The sequence below is a fragment of the Palaemon carinicauda genome, chromosome 20 (assembly GCF_036898095.1).
Source record: "Palaemon carinicauda isolate YSFRI2023 chromosome 20, ASM3689809v2, whole genome shotgun sequence".
Taxonomy (NCBI): domain Eukaryota; kingdom Metazoa; phylum Arthropoda; class Malacostraca; order Decapoda; family Palaemonidae; genus Palaemon; species Palaemon carinicauda.
In genome coordinates this window covers 22,679,688-22,697,067 of record NC_090744.1, presented here as the reverse complement: position 1 = coordinate 22,697,067, position 17,380 = coordinate 22,679,688, and the positions used below count along the sequence as shown (strand labels likewise).

Below are 17,380 nucleotides of genomic sequence, written 5' to 3'. Positions count from 1 at the left end.
CCATCAGTCAGAGATGGATGAGATGGTGAATTGCCATCAGTCAGAGGAGATGCTGAACCGCCATCAGTCAGAGATGGATGAGATGCTGAATTGCCATCAGTCAGAGGAGATGCTGAATCACCTTCATTCAGTGGAGATGCTGAATCACCATCATTCAGGAGAGATGCTGAACCGCCATCAGTCAGAGGAGATGCTGAATTACCATCATTCAGAGATGGATGAGATGGTGAATTGCCATCAGTCAGAGGAGATGCTGAACCGCCATCAGTCAGAGATGGATGAGATGGTGAATTTCCATCAGTCAGAGGAGATGCTGAACCGCCATCAGTCAGAGATGGATGAGATGGTGAATTTCCATCAGTCAGAGGAGATGCTGAACCGCCATCAGTCAGAGATGGATGAGATGCTGAATTGCCATCAGTCAGAGGAGATGCTGAATCACCTTCATTCAGTGGAGATGCTGAATCACCATCATTCAGGAGAGATGCTGAACCGCCATCAGTCAGAGGAGATGGTGAATTACCATCATTCAGAGATGGATGAGATGGTGAATTGCCATCAGTCAGAGGAGATGCTGAATTACCATCATTCAGAGATGGATGAGATGGTGAATTGCCATCAGTCAGAGGAGATGCTGAACCGCTATCAGTCAGAGATGGATGAGATGGTGAATTTCCATCAGTCAGAGGAGATGCTGAACCGCCATCAGTCAGAGATGGATGAGATGGTGAATTGCCATCAGTCAGAGGAGATGCTGAACCGCCATCAGTCAGAGATGGATGAGATGGTGAATTGCCATCAGTCAGAGGAGATGCTGAACCGCCATCAGTCAGAGATGGATGAGATGCTGAATTGCCATCAGTCAGAGGAGATGCTGAATCACCTTCATTCAGTGGAGATGCTGAATCACCATCATTCAGGAGAGATGCTGAACCGCCATCAGTCAGAGGAGATGCTGAATTACCATCATTCAGAGATGGATGAGATGGTGAATTGCCATCAGTCAGAGGAGATGCTGAATCGCCATCAGTCAGAGATGGATGAGATGGTGAATTGCCATCAGTCAGAGGAGATGCTGAACCGCCATCAGTCACAGGAGATGCTGAATTAGCATCATTCAGAAATGGATGAGATGCTGAATTGTCATCAGTCAGAGGAGATGCTGTATCACCATCAGGTAGAGGAAATGCTGAATCACCACCATTCATTAGAGATGCTGAATCACTATCATTCAGGGGAGAAGCTAAATTGTCATCAGTCAGTGGAGATGCTGAATAGCCATCGGTCAGAGAAAACATACAGATTTTCTGACCTTAAAAAAAATAAAAAAACCATAGCGGACGGATAGCCTCTCTAGATGGTTAGACAGATAATCAGACAGACAGACTGGCCAATGACCAGACACTCAGAAGAAGCAAAAAATAAAAGTAGAAGGAAGTTTGACACTAAAATCCACTAATTTACATCTCGCATCAAGTGCTCCACTTATACGGAAGATATCTGAGATAAATGACTAGATTTTTTACTAAAAATAAAATGAGATAAGGTACTGTGAGATAAAGCGATTGGCCCATTATCTGATATTCTGTTTTTAGGTCTTATTGTGGCACTATTATTCTGAACCGAAGCTGGGACTAGTTCTTGTCTACTTTGAAGTGTGAAGTGGTGGCCGTTGTGTGCGCTGTGCGGCTGATCCGTTGGACACGACATTTTCATGATATTTTAATGTATTGATAAAATACACAGCAATTTAATCATTATTATGTTTTAGTGATCATCTAAGTTATTTTATTATCGAATTACATTTTTGTAAATTGAAGCATTTTTTTTAATATATTTGATGAATTTATGGCACATTTTTACAAAACATTTTGGGATATTTTTCCTATTTGATGTGTTTGGAGATTTATATAACCCATGATGACACACCCAAACAAACAGTTTTAATGTTTGGAAACGAAATAATATTCGAAATGATTAATCAAGTTTTCATAACAATGAAATTATTCAAGAATTTTTCCTTACGAAAAATCTATCGGTGAATTTAGAAATAACAGTATATGTGGCATGGATTATAATTTGAACAGTTAGTGAGTCTAATCAAAGTATGTTTTAATATTTAAATTTACAATTAAAACGAAGTCACGTGAAAAAAAGTAAATACTGTCACGTTCTTTTACAGTGAAAATAGTGAAAACATCGCGTGTTCTATTAAAAATTATTTAATTAATTTTTTTTCTTCAAAATACTGCGTCGTGATTTTTACAGTGAAAAATAGTGAAAACATCGCGTTTTATAAAAAAATATTTCAATTTTTTTTTTCCAAAATACTGCGTCGTGGTGTTTAGAGTGAAAAATAGTTAAAATAACGCATGCTTTATTGAAAATGATTTTAGTAAAGAATTTTTTTTTTTCGTTGATACCAGCTAGTAATGAAAGATCTGTAGTTTACTGTTGTTACTTCCGTAAAGCTTAATTTCCACTGGGAATAATTACGTTACTTGTATTATATCTTTACTATTATGATTATTACTTCCATTACATCGCTATTATTATCATTTTCACTTCTATACTATCATGATTACATCTATTATATCACTATCACTGCAATGATGATGATTATTATTATTATTATTATTATTATTATTATTATTAGCTAAGCTACAACCCTAGTTGGAAAAGCAAGATGCTGTAAGCCCAAGGGCTCCAAGAGGGAAAAATAGCCCAGCGAGGAAAGGAAATTAGGAAATAAATAAACATCATGAGAAATGATGAACAATTAAAATAAAATATTCTAAAAAAACAGTAAAATCGTCAAAACAGATATATAAACTATAAAAAAGACTTATTTCAGCCTGATCAACATCAAAACATTTGATTAATTTCAATATTTCAAATTTTCCTTTCTTATAAAATTGCATTTACTCAATCTTCAGGATTTGATTATTTTATAAAATTTTGGCCAGAGGTCAGGAAGCGCTGGGGTTGTGTATCGTAATACATGTGTATCGTAATACATGTGTATCGTATTCTTTATGTATCGTCTTCTCTAAGTGGAAGAATGGGAAATGTAAATTTTCTTTTAAATATTTAGGTAAAAACTACAATATATTTTCGGATTTCTGTTGATTCAATAAATAACCAAGAATGAGAATGAGTTCATTGAGCTTTTTTTCGTGATTATAATGAAAAAATAAGCTTTTATTAGAAAATTAGATAATAACTTTATCACAGAACTATATTATATAAAGACTAGTAAAATGTTGAACTTTTTATTGTGATTTTTCCTTCCACAAGGTGTTCAAGACTTTAAAAAAAAATGAGTTTGTAAGTATGATATACAGTATATATTGTATTGATTATACTGTATCATGTTGATCTTTTTGCTGAATTAATTAACTACTTTTCTACGGGCTACCAACGCAAGAGCCCGTGTCCAGCACAAGGTTGGACAATCTAACACGCAAGCAAGCAAGTTATCTAATAACTTGATAATGTATCGTCAGTGATAACAAACGCAAAAAAATAATCATTTATCATATCATTAATGACTTTCAGAAACTAGTGATCCAATAATTAAAAGGATGGCAGTATTTATAACGAGGGCATGCGTCACACTATCAACACTACTTCTGTGGGTATCCTACCCCACCCAAGGCCTCTACATGGAAACATACCCAAATGGCGTCTGGAAAATTCCCGAAGACACCCTCGTCAACCTGACGGTGTCCGTACGTCTCAACTCGAGCGATGAAATCCAGCAGGATAATGTCCTACAGGACGCCTCTTCAATAAAACTATCCCTAAGAATGGCGGCTGACGAAGACTGGAAGCTGGACATTGTTAACCCGGATGTAGAGTTCACAGCTGCTGAGGTCGAGAGCGGGGCTAATAAATCCATTACTCTGTCTGGTTACTATTGGGGTCTTTCGAAGATTACGTTTTACGTCACCGGTAATGAGTTCGAGCTTCCGTTAAAAAACGGCACTGTTCTGCACGACGATTTGCAGGTAAGTCAACGATGTTTTGATTGTATACGTACTTTGATATGCAGTGTAAACAGCGGGTATTTTTTTTGGTTTATATACATATATATATATATATATATATATATATATATATATATATATATATATATATATATATATATATATATATATATATATATATATATATATATATATATTTGTGTGTGTGTATACATCATATATATATATATATATATATATATATATATATATATATATATATATATATATATATATATATATATATATATATATATATATATATGATGTATACACACACACAAATATATATATATATATATATATATATATATATATATATATATATATATATATATATATATATATATATATATATATATAGCCAAACACTTGGTCTTTATCATGTCGGGGAGACTGTCCAACTGTTCCACGTACCGCAGTACAGCTGGCCACAGGAATTCTTGGCACACCTTGCTCTAAGAAAGTGTACCATGCCACACCCTTACTGTGCAGTGAGTAACCAAACAGGGAGTGTAGGGGGAGATGGCATAGGTGGTAGCAGGGATAAATACAGGAACTAGCCATGCATTAAGGTTGTGATGGTGCACTTCCTTTAGAATGATGGTGTACCAGGAACTCCCGTGTCCAACTGTACCTACGACTGCATGCATATGACCAGAAATCTTGAAAAAAAAACTATTTTATTATTCTCATACTATCTAATCAAGATAGTAAAGATAGTAGAAAACTGGGTTAGACATATCCTCGGCAATTTCCTCTATCAAATTATATATAATTCAAGATTGACTGAACCCTAATCCAATCTTAAGATAATGATTAAAGTGCAAAAAAATATGGCATTTGACAATGGAGGCCACAAGATCAATAGATACATGGTGGTGGGGGGGGGGGGGGTGTTTAGCAAAAATGATTAGATTAGGTCTATGAATTGTGGCCTTGTACAATTCATAGCAAGCTGCAATATCAAGTAAAAGTTAACAGGTTGTTCAGCCAGAAGAAAGCGAAAGGCAGATAGAGGTCGAAGATCCTTGATTAATGCCTACAGCACCTAGCATGAGGTGAACTGGTGGCACTAAATGGGTAAGGTCAATGTGAAAAGAAGCGATCACTATAGATCACCATATCCAAGGTCAAAGTTCATGAGAGTTTAGTGATAGAAGCCTAAAGGCTGTCATTCTTTTTTTAAGAGTGAATTAGTCTACTGTATGTAGTATCTTCTGTATGTAGTATCCTTTGATGTATCTAGCCAATGAATCCTTTATAGATTTAGTCAGCCGTGAAGACTGGCGAAATTTAACAGAGGCCCTTTGCGTCAATAAGCGTAGATGATAATGATGTAGTATCTAAGAGAAAGGATAAGGAATATGCTTAATAATTAAGAGAATAAAGCATCAAAGCACAAGAGTCTAAAAGAAAATGAAAATTAAGAAAAAAAAAAAAAAACAGCCTAACAACATGGTCCATACATAGCATAACTTTGGTGTGGCGTAGCCTATTCTCTAAGAGAAACTGTAAACAAACAGGTACAAAATAATACTAGTGTCTAATACTGAACCTCTGCTACTGTTTTCAAGCATTAGCTCATATTTATCCTAAATCTGAAAGTTCTATTCTCTGGGAGTGGACATCAAATTCTGTCACTCTAAAATCCATTCATAACATACAACAGAACTAGTTAAGACTGATTTGTTGGCTAAAGTTTAACAATAATTTATACTTTCCAAAATCCAGGAAAGAGATGTTGAAAAGAATCATGCATTTTTATTGTCTTCATTATAAATAGAAACGAAAAATAATTATGGAATAGAAAAAAAAAAACAATAAACTACTTATACTCAACGCAGCGAGAAAGGGTTGATAGGGGAAGGCATTGATTTTAAATGGATTACGCCACTTATGCCATATCTCCACAGATCACCAGCTTGCCTTCTTTCTCCAACCCTGCTCCACCTACTTACTCTCTATCCCTGTCTTTCTTTCTCTTTCTCTGCTTCTATATAGATTGGTGTATTTCCGAAATTATATTTGAAATTATTCTAACTTTTGTTCCACGCCATCACTGAAGTAGAATTCAATGTGTGTATATTTTAATAAGAGTTTCTCCCCTTCTAAATGTCATATGTCAGACATTGCCGTTATATACTCTGACGCACACACACACACTCGTAATGGATTATTCCCCTGCTTCAAGCTTGCTGTATGGCCACCTTCATAGCCAAGCTATGATAGTTATCCACAACATGAACAGGTGCATCTTGGAAGAAAAGAGAGAGAGAGAGAGAGAGAGAGAGAGAGAGAGAGAGAGAGAGAGAGAGAGAGAGAGAGAGAGAGAGAGTATGGGGCAGGCTAGTGATCTGTGGAGACATGGCATTAGTGTAGAAATCCTATATCGGCCCTTTCTCATTGCATTGAGTATAGTATCCATTGTAGACTATTCTGTGATAAGTAAGAGCTCTTAATTTCTATAAGCATAAGTAAAGTGTCCTTCGTTTCCATATTTCACCAACAAAATTAGAATATAAACTTTGGCCAGAGAGTGTTGTATTAGGACTGATTCTTCCCTTTATTACAGATCGTGGTCGACCGAAAGCTTCTGATGCTTGACCACGTCTTCATTGGATTTGGTCTCATCTTCATGCTCATCAACAACACCATGATGGGTTCTCAGTTGGACCTGCACCTCATCTTCAGTGTCCTCCGGAAGCCCCTAGGCCCATTGTGCGGGTTTATCTCTCAATTCACACTCATGCCCTTGGTAAGGAAATAATTTTCTGGGGCGACCTGTGACGGCCGGTGAAAGAAGTCCTTCTTTACACTTTTCTATAGATTTTTCCTTTGTCAAAATCCCTTTTCTAATGGACATGCTAATATGAGTGAAGTTCCATGTCTATATAAGCCTTATCATAAGCGACTGGGTGCAGCCCTACATCTTTAACATGCTAAGCCTACAAGTATCACAATTGGCTGCCATTTTCTCACAGATGATTCTTAAAAAATATCAATAATAATAAAACAGAATGTATGTAATTATGATACTTCAATCACTACTGGTCGATGCAAATGACGTGCACAGCATATTCATTTACTGCAGGCCCGAACAGAAGAGCAATGATATAACGATTATTTGCGAGTAAAGTGATCCACAGCAGAGCAAAGACCATTTAAGTGGTGGCCAATCACGATGCTTATGGGCAGGACATGTTAAAGATGAGGAGCTGCACTCAGTCGCAGCCTTACTTATCTGTTTGACATTATTGTTAATCTTAATGCACTTTATTTTTTTCTCTCTCTTCTATAGCTTGTTCATTATTCCTCCATTTCTTCCGCAATACGCTGCTTCCCCTGTTAGGGCTTCTTTGATTGTAGAAATAACTAGACTTAATAGTACCGGTTTGATGATGGGTTTTATTTTAATCTTTATCACTTAACGCCTCCATAATCGTTCATTCTGATTTTAGTGGCATTCCTTATCATAATTCACATATGCATAACGACATCTGCTACTACAATACTACTTTATTTATCATTATAGGTATTGATAATACTGTAACAACAGTGATTTCTGAAGATTTGGTAACTACTTACTAGGTTTTATTCTATAGCTGAGAAAAAGGTCTTTATATTATTGATATAGAAACAACCACTCAACAAGGACATCATCCAGCCAACAACAACATCAAACAAAAAATAACGAACATTAAAGACAATACAATGATAAAAAAAGCAATGATCACTTTAAGAGCAGTAATAATAATCATAATAATAAAGATCGAAAAAAAACCATTAATAAAGATAAAACCATTAAACAAAAAGGACTACATGCACTTGTTTTTCAAGTACCCCTAATTGTAAAAGACGAAATGAATGATGCAATAATCAGTCCTGACGCAGAAGTAATATTCTAATCAGTTCACGGCCATGTACTGCGATAATCCAATTCCTATCTTCCGTATCACTTATTACGCTGCAAGATTAGAGACTTATTTCATCTATTTAAAGATTTACGATGAAATTTAGCCTGAAATTAAGAGTGATTGATTACATAAATTTCTTGCAGCCTATGACAATTCAGTGTTCTATATCTATATTATCATCAACATTGCAACAGAGGGAAAACCTGCAGATGCAGTGATATACTAGAAGGTTAAAAAGTGAGAGTAGCTAAAAGCTAAAAGGAGGTTGCAAAGGCCTTTAATTAAAGTCTACAGTGTACCATTTGAGTGTACTGACAACACTACTCCATTAAATGATATCATCATCATTACTATTATTGCAACGAATAAAGGGCCATGTAATTGTATAGCACACTTGAGAGAGAGAGAGAGAGAGAGAGAGAGAGAGAGAGAGAGAGAGAGAGAGAGAGAGAGAGAGAGAGAGACCCCCTCCTGCAATTGACTTTCTTTCTAATCTCCTTAATTCTTACTTCAGCAGATGGCCTTCTTAATCTCCTCAGTTCTTACTCCTGTAGTTGACCTTCTTCCTAATCTCCTCAATTCTTACTCCTTTAGTTGACCTTCCTCCTAATCTCCTCAATTCTTACTCCTTTAGCTAACCTTCCTCCTAATCTCCTCAATTCTTACTCCTGTAGTTGACCTTACTCCTAATCTCCTCAATTCTTACTCCTTCAGTGTATCTTCTTTTTAATCTCCTCAATTCTTACTCCTGCAGTTGACCTTTCCAATACCCTCAATTCTTACTCCTGCCGTTGACCTTTCTAATCACCTCAATATCTTACTCCCGTACTTGACTTTCTTCTTCGCAATCTCACTCATTCTTACTCCTGCAGTTGGCCTTTCTAATCTCCTCAATTCTTACTCCTGCAGTTGACCTTTCTGATCTCATCAATTCTTACTCCTGTAGTTGAATGTCTTCCTAATCTCTTCAATTCTTCCACCTACAGTTGACCCTCTTTCCAATCCCCTCTATTATAATTTGCAATTGACATTTGCTTTCTTCGTAATCTCAATTCTTACTCCTGCAGTTGACCTCCTCTTTCGTAATCTCCTCAGTTCTTACTCCTGCAGTTAACCTTCTTTCTAATCTCCTTGATTCAATTCTTACTCCTGCAGTTGACCTTCTTTCTAATCTCCTCAATTCTTACACCTGCAGTTGACCTTCTTCCTTGTAATCTCCTCAGTTCTTACTCCTGCAGTTGACTTCCTTTATAATCTCCTCATTCTTACTCCTGCAACTGACCTTCTTTCTAATCTCCTCAATTCTTACTCCTGCATTTGACCATCTTCCTAATCTCCAATTCCTATGCCTGCAATTGACCTTCTAATCTTTTCTATTCTTACGCCTGCAGTTGACTTTCTTCTTCGGGAAGCTCTTCTTTGACAACCCTTTGGACCGCCTGGGTCTTTTCACCCTGGGATGCTGCCCCGGGGGACTCATGTCGAATTTCTGGACGCTGATGTTCGACGGTGACATCAACCTGTCCATTACCATGACTGCCGTCTCAACTATCGCTGCTATGGGTAACAGTCACATATTTTCCCTTGTTATTTGTATGGTGAATTCATCAGATTTCTTTGTCTTCTATATCTTTAAACGTTTCACAGTTCCAGATAAGAGACTAAGGAAATTTATTCCTATTTTGGGGGATTTGGTTCTTGGTCTATATTAGTGCTAAATCGAATAAAAGTAAAAGGCGATTCTGTTAAATTTTAGACGTTATTAAATTGACTCAAATCTATTAACTTTTCTGATTGGTTGCATTATTCCACGCTATAATACATGTCTTGATTATCAACATATAAAAAGCTTTTATAAACAATTTAAGGTTACTGGACGACATAATTTTCAAGTTTATTACACCTCTATCTCTTTACCATGAATCTATTCACGGAATTTTAACCTCCATTGGAGCTAGAAGGACCTTTCAACTTAAATATGTAAAATGGGTAAACCCAAAGCCACACAATGAAGTAACAGACAAAAGAGGTTGTGGAGTAAAAAGATAATTGAAAACGGAGGTTATATCTAAAAAAGCTAAAGAGTGAGTTCATCTACAGTCCTCCTTTCTCCCGCCCAGGTATGATGCCCCTCTGGATGTTCACCTTGGGCAAGAGTCTGCTGGAGGACAATGATAACCTGCAGATCCCATTCATGAACCTGGTCTTCTCCCTCATTGGACTGACCATTCCAGTTGGACTTGGAATCCTTTTGAAGTAATCGAGTTCAAGAGTTTTCATTAGTATCAATATTCCAAAAAAAGTGTGTTGAGAATATACACACATATGTAGGTGTATGCTTAGAATTCACATACCGTATATTACAGATGTACAGTTGGACACAAGAATTCGCACACCTCGCTCTGTTGAAATGCACCGCTACACCGTTACTGCGCGGCGAGTAATCAAGCAGATAGTGTAAGGACAAGATGGCAGAGGTGGTGGGTGGGGCTACACACTGGAATTCGTCACGCCGTAAGGGTGGGACTGGGTGTACTTCCTCAGAGCGAGGTGTGCCAGAAATTCCTGTGTCCGACTGTATTTGAGTAGCGGAACAGGTGAAATGTGGATGGCAGATAATGCGGTAGCATCGTTGGTTACAGTACCTAGTAGTTGTGGCTCCTTATTACAGCAACTATTCATTTAATTTACAAATAAAGTATTGTTTGATATACGGTACTTTATCTTGCACATGACATGATTAATCTACAACCAAACAAGTGTGTTGGGTTAGGTTGGAGGGTTCAGGCTGTATTGAGACGGCAGTGGTTCAGGGGTCGCAAACCCCCGTTAGGTCAGAACCCGGGATCTTAGGTTAGGTTAAGCAGGACATTAGACCTATTTAGTAGTTCTTCAAATGTTACTAGACAATTATGATTAGCCCAAGTTGGAAGTTAGACAAATTTTGTAGTTTTCTCAAGGTGTTAATATACTATTCTTTTTCTATTCTAGGCACAAGAGACCGCAATGGGCAACCAAGGCTCAGAAGATAATCAAACCTTTCACTCTGATTGTGATTCTCTTCTTCATGATTGTAAGATTACATTTTTTAAAAGGAAATTCTATATTCTTATTGCATAAAATCCTAAAACTTCTGTGGTATCAAACTCCTGAAGATTTCTGGGCTTTTTCAAGCAAATATAGTAATCATTATGTTAGCTCATGTTTTTCTTTATATATATATATATATATATATATATATATATATATATATATATATATATATATATATATATATATATATATATATATATATATGTACAGTATATATATATATATATATATATATATATATATATATGTATATATATATATATATATATATATATATACATATATATATATATATATATATATATATATATATATATATATATATATCTATATATTTATATATATATGTATATATATATATATATATATATAGTTACTATAAGTATAGCTATATATGAAAAATATTTGTAGAAAAAATAAAAAAATAGACGTCAGTTATACCAAAAATTATGGGTACTACGAGGGGTGAATAGTTCCCAACTGAAGAAATTGTTTATTTCGGGTAGAGTTGACGCGGTATCTTCTATTCTTCACAGATTGGTACCTACAACTCTTACAAGGTCTTTTTACTGATGACAGGCCCAATGGTAGCAGCAGGATTCCTGGTATCCCTTGGAGGTTATACTCTCGGCGCCTTGTTTGCCAAGCTGTTCTGCCTTGCAAAAGACAAGGTCATAGCAATCAGCATTGAGACAGCAATGCAGAACCCTGGGGTTGCCTTCATGTTGCTTAAACTATCTTTGCCCAGCCCAAACAGGTTAGTAGATTACTTGATAAATCGGCAATGTTTTTACAGACATTTCTCAATTCGCTAGATATCAGATATTATTTTGAATGTACACTGGATCGCAAAAGTATTGGTGCAAAAGGGTCTGATGCATACCGAAAGAATTAACTTAAGTGCTGGTGTCTTGGGAGGGTTGGTATGCCTAGTTATGGGTGCTCCAGAAGGACCGAATCACTGGGCCAATGTTTCAGAACGTCATTATACTGAAAAGCAAAGTCTCTGTCAGATAGCAGGAGCATACGTCTCCTCAGTTATGATGGAAATGTCACAGTCAACGTGTGGAGCCATCATTGAAACACTACCATATGTTATATATTGGAAAGAGGATTCAGGGATATCAGTAGTAGTCCTTCTATGGAACCCCCCAACATCAGGTATACTAACGGGGGATGCCAGACACTTATATTTCAGACTTTCATACTGTGGTCCAAAACGTTTTACACAAATCATGTACCAATACTTCATCCATCCAGTGTACTTAGCATGTATAAGGATCATAAATATACAGTTTTTGCAAGCAAATTAATTCTTTAGTGTTGTCAGCCATGTGAAGAATGATGAGATTGTGTGAAGAATATGCCAGAGACCTACTCAAGAGATGGATTCAACACCATACTGTCTGATCCTATAATTCTCTAGGAGGAATGTGCCTTAATCAACCTACCACTAACACACCTGTGAAGAATATGCCAGAGACCTACTCAAGAGATGGATTCAACACCATACTGTCTGATCCTATAATTCTCTAGCAGGAATGTGCCTTAATCAACCTACCACTAACACACCTATCAATATAAAAGAGGAATACCATGATTTTATGTAGTCTATAACATATTAATAGCCATTTTTTTACTTGTTAGCTCAAGAGACATAATAACCAAGGAGGAATCTGCTCTTTTTAAATTAATTCTTTATTTTAGAGACTTTTAGTAACTATGAAGTTTTAGAAGACAGTTCTGAGCAAGGTCTATAATCTTGGGTTAAGAATATTCACATATAGCTATCAATAGATGGGACTAGATTGGATTATATCTTTTAGGCCAGAATCTTGGAACTGGGATCCATTAGGTCATTCATAAATGAAAGTAATCTTCTCTAGATTTATATTACAGCAACGATTCTACTTTATTTAATCTATCTAAAATTCTTCCGACATCCTATAGGAAAAGCTTTCATGAATTTAATTGAAAGCTAAAGTACTGTAGTCACTATTAGATATAAGATTGTTAGTAATAATTGTCTTGCTTTCCTTGTCAGTGACTTGGCAGCTTTACCCATCATGGCTGCTATGATGCTAACTGGACCTCCTGTCATGATCCTCTACGCCATCTGCGCACTTTCAAGACGATTCTGTGGCTGCTGTCTGACAGGAAAAGAAGAAGAATCGACCGATACTGAAAACTGCTCCAAGGAAACGAATGCCTTTCTTCCAGTGGTGGAGGCTGGAGAGAAAGTACACAAAAATGGAGAACTTCCCGCGAAAACCTTAGAAAATGGAGAACTACCCGCGAAAATCTTACAAAATGGAGAACTTCCCGTAAAAACCTTAGAAAATGGTGAACTTCCCGCGAAAATCTTACAAAATGGGGAACTTCCCTCAAAAACCTTAGAAAATGGATCTATAACAGAGAAAAGTGAAAACGATGAACTATACCAGTTAGGAAAGACGAGCAATACTATTGTGCTTGAAGGCTTCACCAAGAGTTCCTTAAGGAAGAAAATGTCCGTTTGAAAGTAAGCTATGACGGACATGGTCCTATCAAATTTCCGTTAACCTCAGAAAGAATTGAGCCCAACATCAAGGATAACAATGGTCCTGTTTTCTGATTATTAGTTGTTTGTGTTATGCTTTTACATTGCAGTCCCAATTTAGACACAAGCCTAAGATCAAACACAAAGTGGTAACAAAGATTAGATGTGAGTCTATCATTGCAATTCCCTTAAAACGTAGTAAATACTAGCCTTAACTCTCATCCAATTTCACATTTACCTCCATTTTCTCTCAGACATGTAATCAGGTTCCATTATATCACACTACTGAAACTCGATACATAACCTTTTGATCTACAACAAAAGTTGATGTTCTTGATAATGGTAGATGGTCTTTAATGTTTTTCCGTTTTGTATTGTCATGCTTAAATCCTGAATAATCATCACACAAAATGTCTATTTATTAGAGTATTTATCTATCGACTGCCTTTTCTATGAATTTTCTAGCTAGCCGAAATCTATCGTACTTAGACTAACCATCCTGATTATCCAGACAATTTTTATAAAATGGTCACCCATATTGAATTTTTATAGAAAACAATAGATTGCTATAATTTTATCAGTTATGAAAACTTTGTGACCAAGTCAACAATTTTCCCTAGTTTCACAACTATATATCACAAGCGCTTTCAAGAGACACCGATGTCATTAAAAATACAGCTGCCTATATAGTAAGCATATTTCATTATATGAAACAGAGAGTCTGCTGTAATAAGTGAAACTGAAATCAGAAAATGCTGAAACAATCTTAATTCCCAGCAATAAATCCTTGTGGTGGAACTAATTGCTGTAAGAATAATCATTGTGACTCCAATTGTCCAATTTCATGGAAAGTTAACAAAGAATGCTTCAAGATTTTTTTGCACCATGTAAAAAAACTCGTGATAATCACCGATCTCTTGAGACGACTATACAGTATAGAGATATATTTGTTGTACATTGTCTGTGTTGTACATTGTCAGTGTTGGGGGCAGTTAAGGGAGTAGTAAAAAATAGAGGGTTGGGCATGAATGTAAAGAGAGTTCTATATGAGAAAGTGATTGTACCAACTGTGATGTATGGATCGGAGTTGTGGGGAATGAAAGTGATGGAGAGACAGAAATTGAATGTGTTTGAGATGAAGTGTCTAAGGAGTATGGTTGGTGTATCTCGAGTAGATAGGGTTAGGAACGAAGTGGTGAGGGTGAGAACGGGTGTAAGAAATGAGTTAGCGGCTAGAGTGGATATGAATGTGTTGAGGTGGTTTGGCCATGTTGAGAGAATGGAAAATGGCTGTCTGCTAAAGGTGATGAATGTAAGAGTTGATGGGAGAAGTGCGAGAGGAAGGCCAAGGTTTGGGTGGATGGATGGAGTGAAGGAAGCTCTGGGTGATAGGAGGATAGAAGTGAGCGAGGCAAGAGAGCGTGCTAGAAATAGGAATGAATGGCGAGCGATTGTGACGCAGTTCCGATAGGCCCTGCTGCTGCCTCCGATGCCTTAGATGACCGCGGAGGTAGCAGCAGTAGGGGATTCAGCATTATGAAGCTTCATCTATGGTGGATAATGTGGGAGGGTGGGCTGTGACACCCTAGCAGTTCCAGCTGAACTCGGTTGAGTCCCTTGTTAGGCTGGGAGGAACGTAGAGAGTAGAGGTCCCCTTTTTGTTTTTGCTTCTTTGTTGATGTCGGCTACCCCCCAAAATTGGGGGAAGTGCCTTGGTATATGTATGTATGTATGTACATTGTCTGAATTGACGTTGGATCTTACTGATTATCAAAACGAACTATGCCATCCTATGCTTACTGAGATACTTAGTATGCCCTAAAAGAACTTATGGTTCCAATTAGTTTTGCTCTTTGTTTTGTTAATATGTCATGTAGTTCTTACTAAAAGATTACTTATATATGGCATCCCCTTATCAAAGGACAAATTTGAAAAAGTAAGTCCAAATCATTTATAGAGATTTAGAGGCAATGGGGTTTGTAAGGTATATTTTATTGAATAAAATTGTTAAAAAATGGATATTTCCCTAACTAGTGGTGTCTAACTTGCCACATCCGAAGGTGCAATTCTAAAACAACGAAATTGATTTTGGAATTGGCAGATATGATAAACAAAATAATAGTTCTGTTCGGTGCACAAGCTAAAGTTAAATGTGGTCTCCATTAGCACAAATCTTTACTCTTTTTCTCAGGTGATTGATTAAAATTCAGAAGGGCACCCACTGGATAAATACATAAAGATAATGGCTTACCTATCCATTGGCTCAACTCAGGCCACCTGATTAGCGGGTCACAGGCCAACGCAGTAATTCATGTTAATAACCTTATCCAAATAAATATTTTGGAAACAATGGTCTAAACTCTAAGTTGTGGTTTGTTTTCCACTGACCCTACTTTAACCTCTTTCTTTATGCAAAAATTTGACCTCATAGGGATCCAATGTTCTGTATTGAAAGTGTGACGATGCCAACAAGAAAATTACTAACTCCAAACAAGTTTTTTCTTTTTCCTATTGTGGCTTAACACACACATAAATACTGGTCTGTACTGTATATCTATTATAAATTGGGCATGGTCTGTATCTTGTACAATTGTTACTTAACACAAAGAAGAATAACTTCTCTAAAAGCTTGTCCCTATTTGGGGTTGCTGTATTGGTTCCTCAACACATTCTTCCATTTACTTTAGCCCAGGGCATCTTCCTCGTTCAGTCCCAACTCCCTTATATCTCTTTTCACTCAGTCCATCCACAGTAAATTTTGGTCTAGCTAATCTTCTCCCACCTGGTAGTCCCATATCCATCATCTTCCTAATTGGATGGTCTTCCCTTCGTCTCTTTATATGTCCATACCATCTCAGTTTACTTTATCTCACCTTAGTTGAAGCTGGTGCTATTTTGAGGGTGCCTCTTAACATGTTTGTTCTAAACTTTATACGTTCTAGTAAGCCCAAATTGCCACCTCAACATCCTCATCTCAGATACATCAATCCTGTTCTCATCTCTCCTCTTAGTTGCCATAGCTCTTACACAGAAGTATATGTGGTGTCAAATATCCTAAAGGAACATCTCATTCCCCCAGTCAAAAACTCCAAATGTTAAGATGAGAACTGCAGCCATGTTGTAGGTCTACTATCATCGTACCCACAGCCGACTTACCCAGTAATTTACCAAGGACTTTTTTGTGGGTGTAGTTGTTGAAAATGGCATCAAACTTCAATATATAGGCTATCACAGCAAAAAAAAAAGAAAAATAAATCATAGACGAAAATACAGTCATTTGATTTTTGAAATTGAGAATTTCCTTTTTCATTAAGCAGGAATTATTTTCCAAGACTTGCCTTCATAAAGATCTGGGATTTTAGAAGTATCATCTGTTCCCTGTTGTGGTCCTCACCATGGTTTATTTTCAAATACAAAAGGTTATGAGAACATTGACCTTCCATGGAATTAAAGTGAAAAAAACAACAGAAACATAGGAATACAATACAATACTTTTAACAATCAACAACAAACAGGACTGTTTCTAATAGTTGGCACCTATGATATAAACACTCCAATGTCTCTAACTAGACCTTAAAACTCGTATGGAACAGTCACTTCAAAAGATAACAATAGCTGAGTAGGCTACTAACCTATAAAATGCAAATCACAGTAGAAACAGCATCAGCCATAAAGTGAAAATGACTTTGATTTCATGGGATAATAAGGATAAGAATATTGGCAAGCATTACCACAACTGTGGACGTCATCAAAGGTTGCTGGGTGTTCTGGAGGCATTTTCCAAATCATTTCGGACTGTACAT

The 17,380-nt window shown here is 36.6% G+C and overlaps 1 protein-coding gene and 1 long non-coding RNA gene across 4 annotated transcripts in view; one reads left to right on the top strand and one right to left on the bottom strand.

Annotated features, from left to right (window-relative positions):
• LOC137659464 (uncharacterized) overlaps window positions 1-17,380 on the bottom strand; it is a 97,130-nt gene that overhangs the window by 74,869 nt on the left and 4,881 nt on the right. The window lies entirely within an intron of this gene.
• LOC137660200 (sodium-dependent organic anion transporter-like) lies at window positions 1,596-15,594 on the top strand. Of its 3 annotated transcripts, none has more exons than XM_068394913.1 (8): window positions 1,596-1,657; window positions 3,559-4,010; window positions 6,604-6,786; window positions 9,337-9,508; window positions 10,066-10,201; window positions 10,937-11,018; window positions 11,575-11,795; window positions 13,083-15,594. In XM_068394913.1, exons 2-8 carry the CDS (start codon window positions 3,585-3,587, stop codon window positions 13,555-13,557), a joined length of 1,695 nt encoding a protein of 564 aa, XP_068251014.1. In that variant the 5' UTR covers window positions 1,596-1,657; window positions 3,559-3,584; the 3' UTR covers window positions 13,558-15,594. The 3 variants fall into 3 exon arrangements, with proteins under 3 accessions (XP_068251014.1, XP_068251012.1, XP_068251013.1); XM_068394911.1 differs by having other exon boundaries at window positions 1,598-1,727; XM_068394912.1 differs by having other exon boundaries at window positions 1,640-1,696.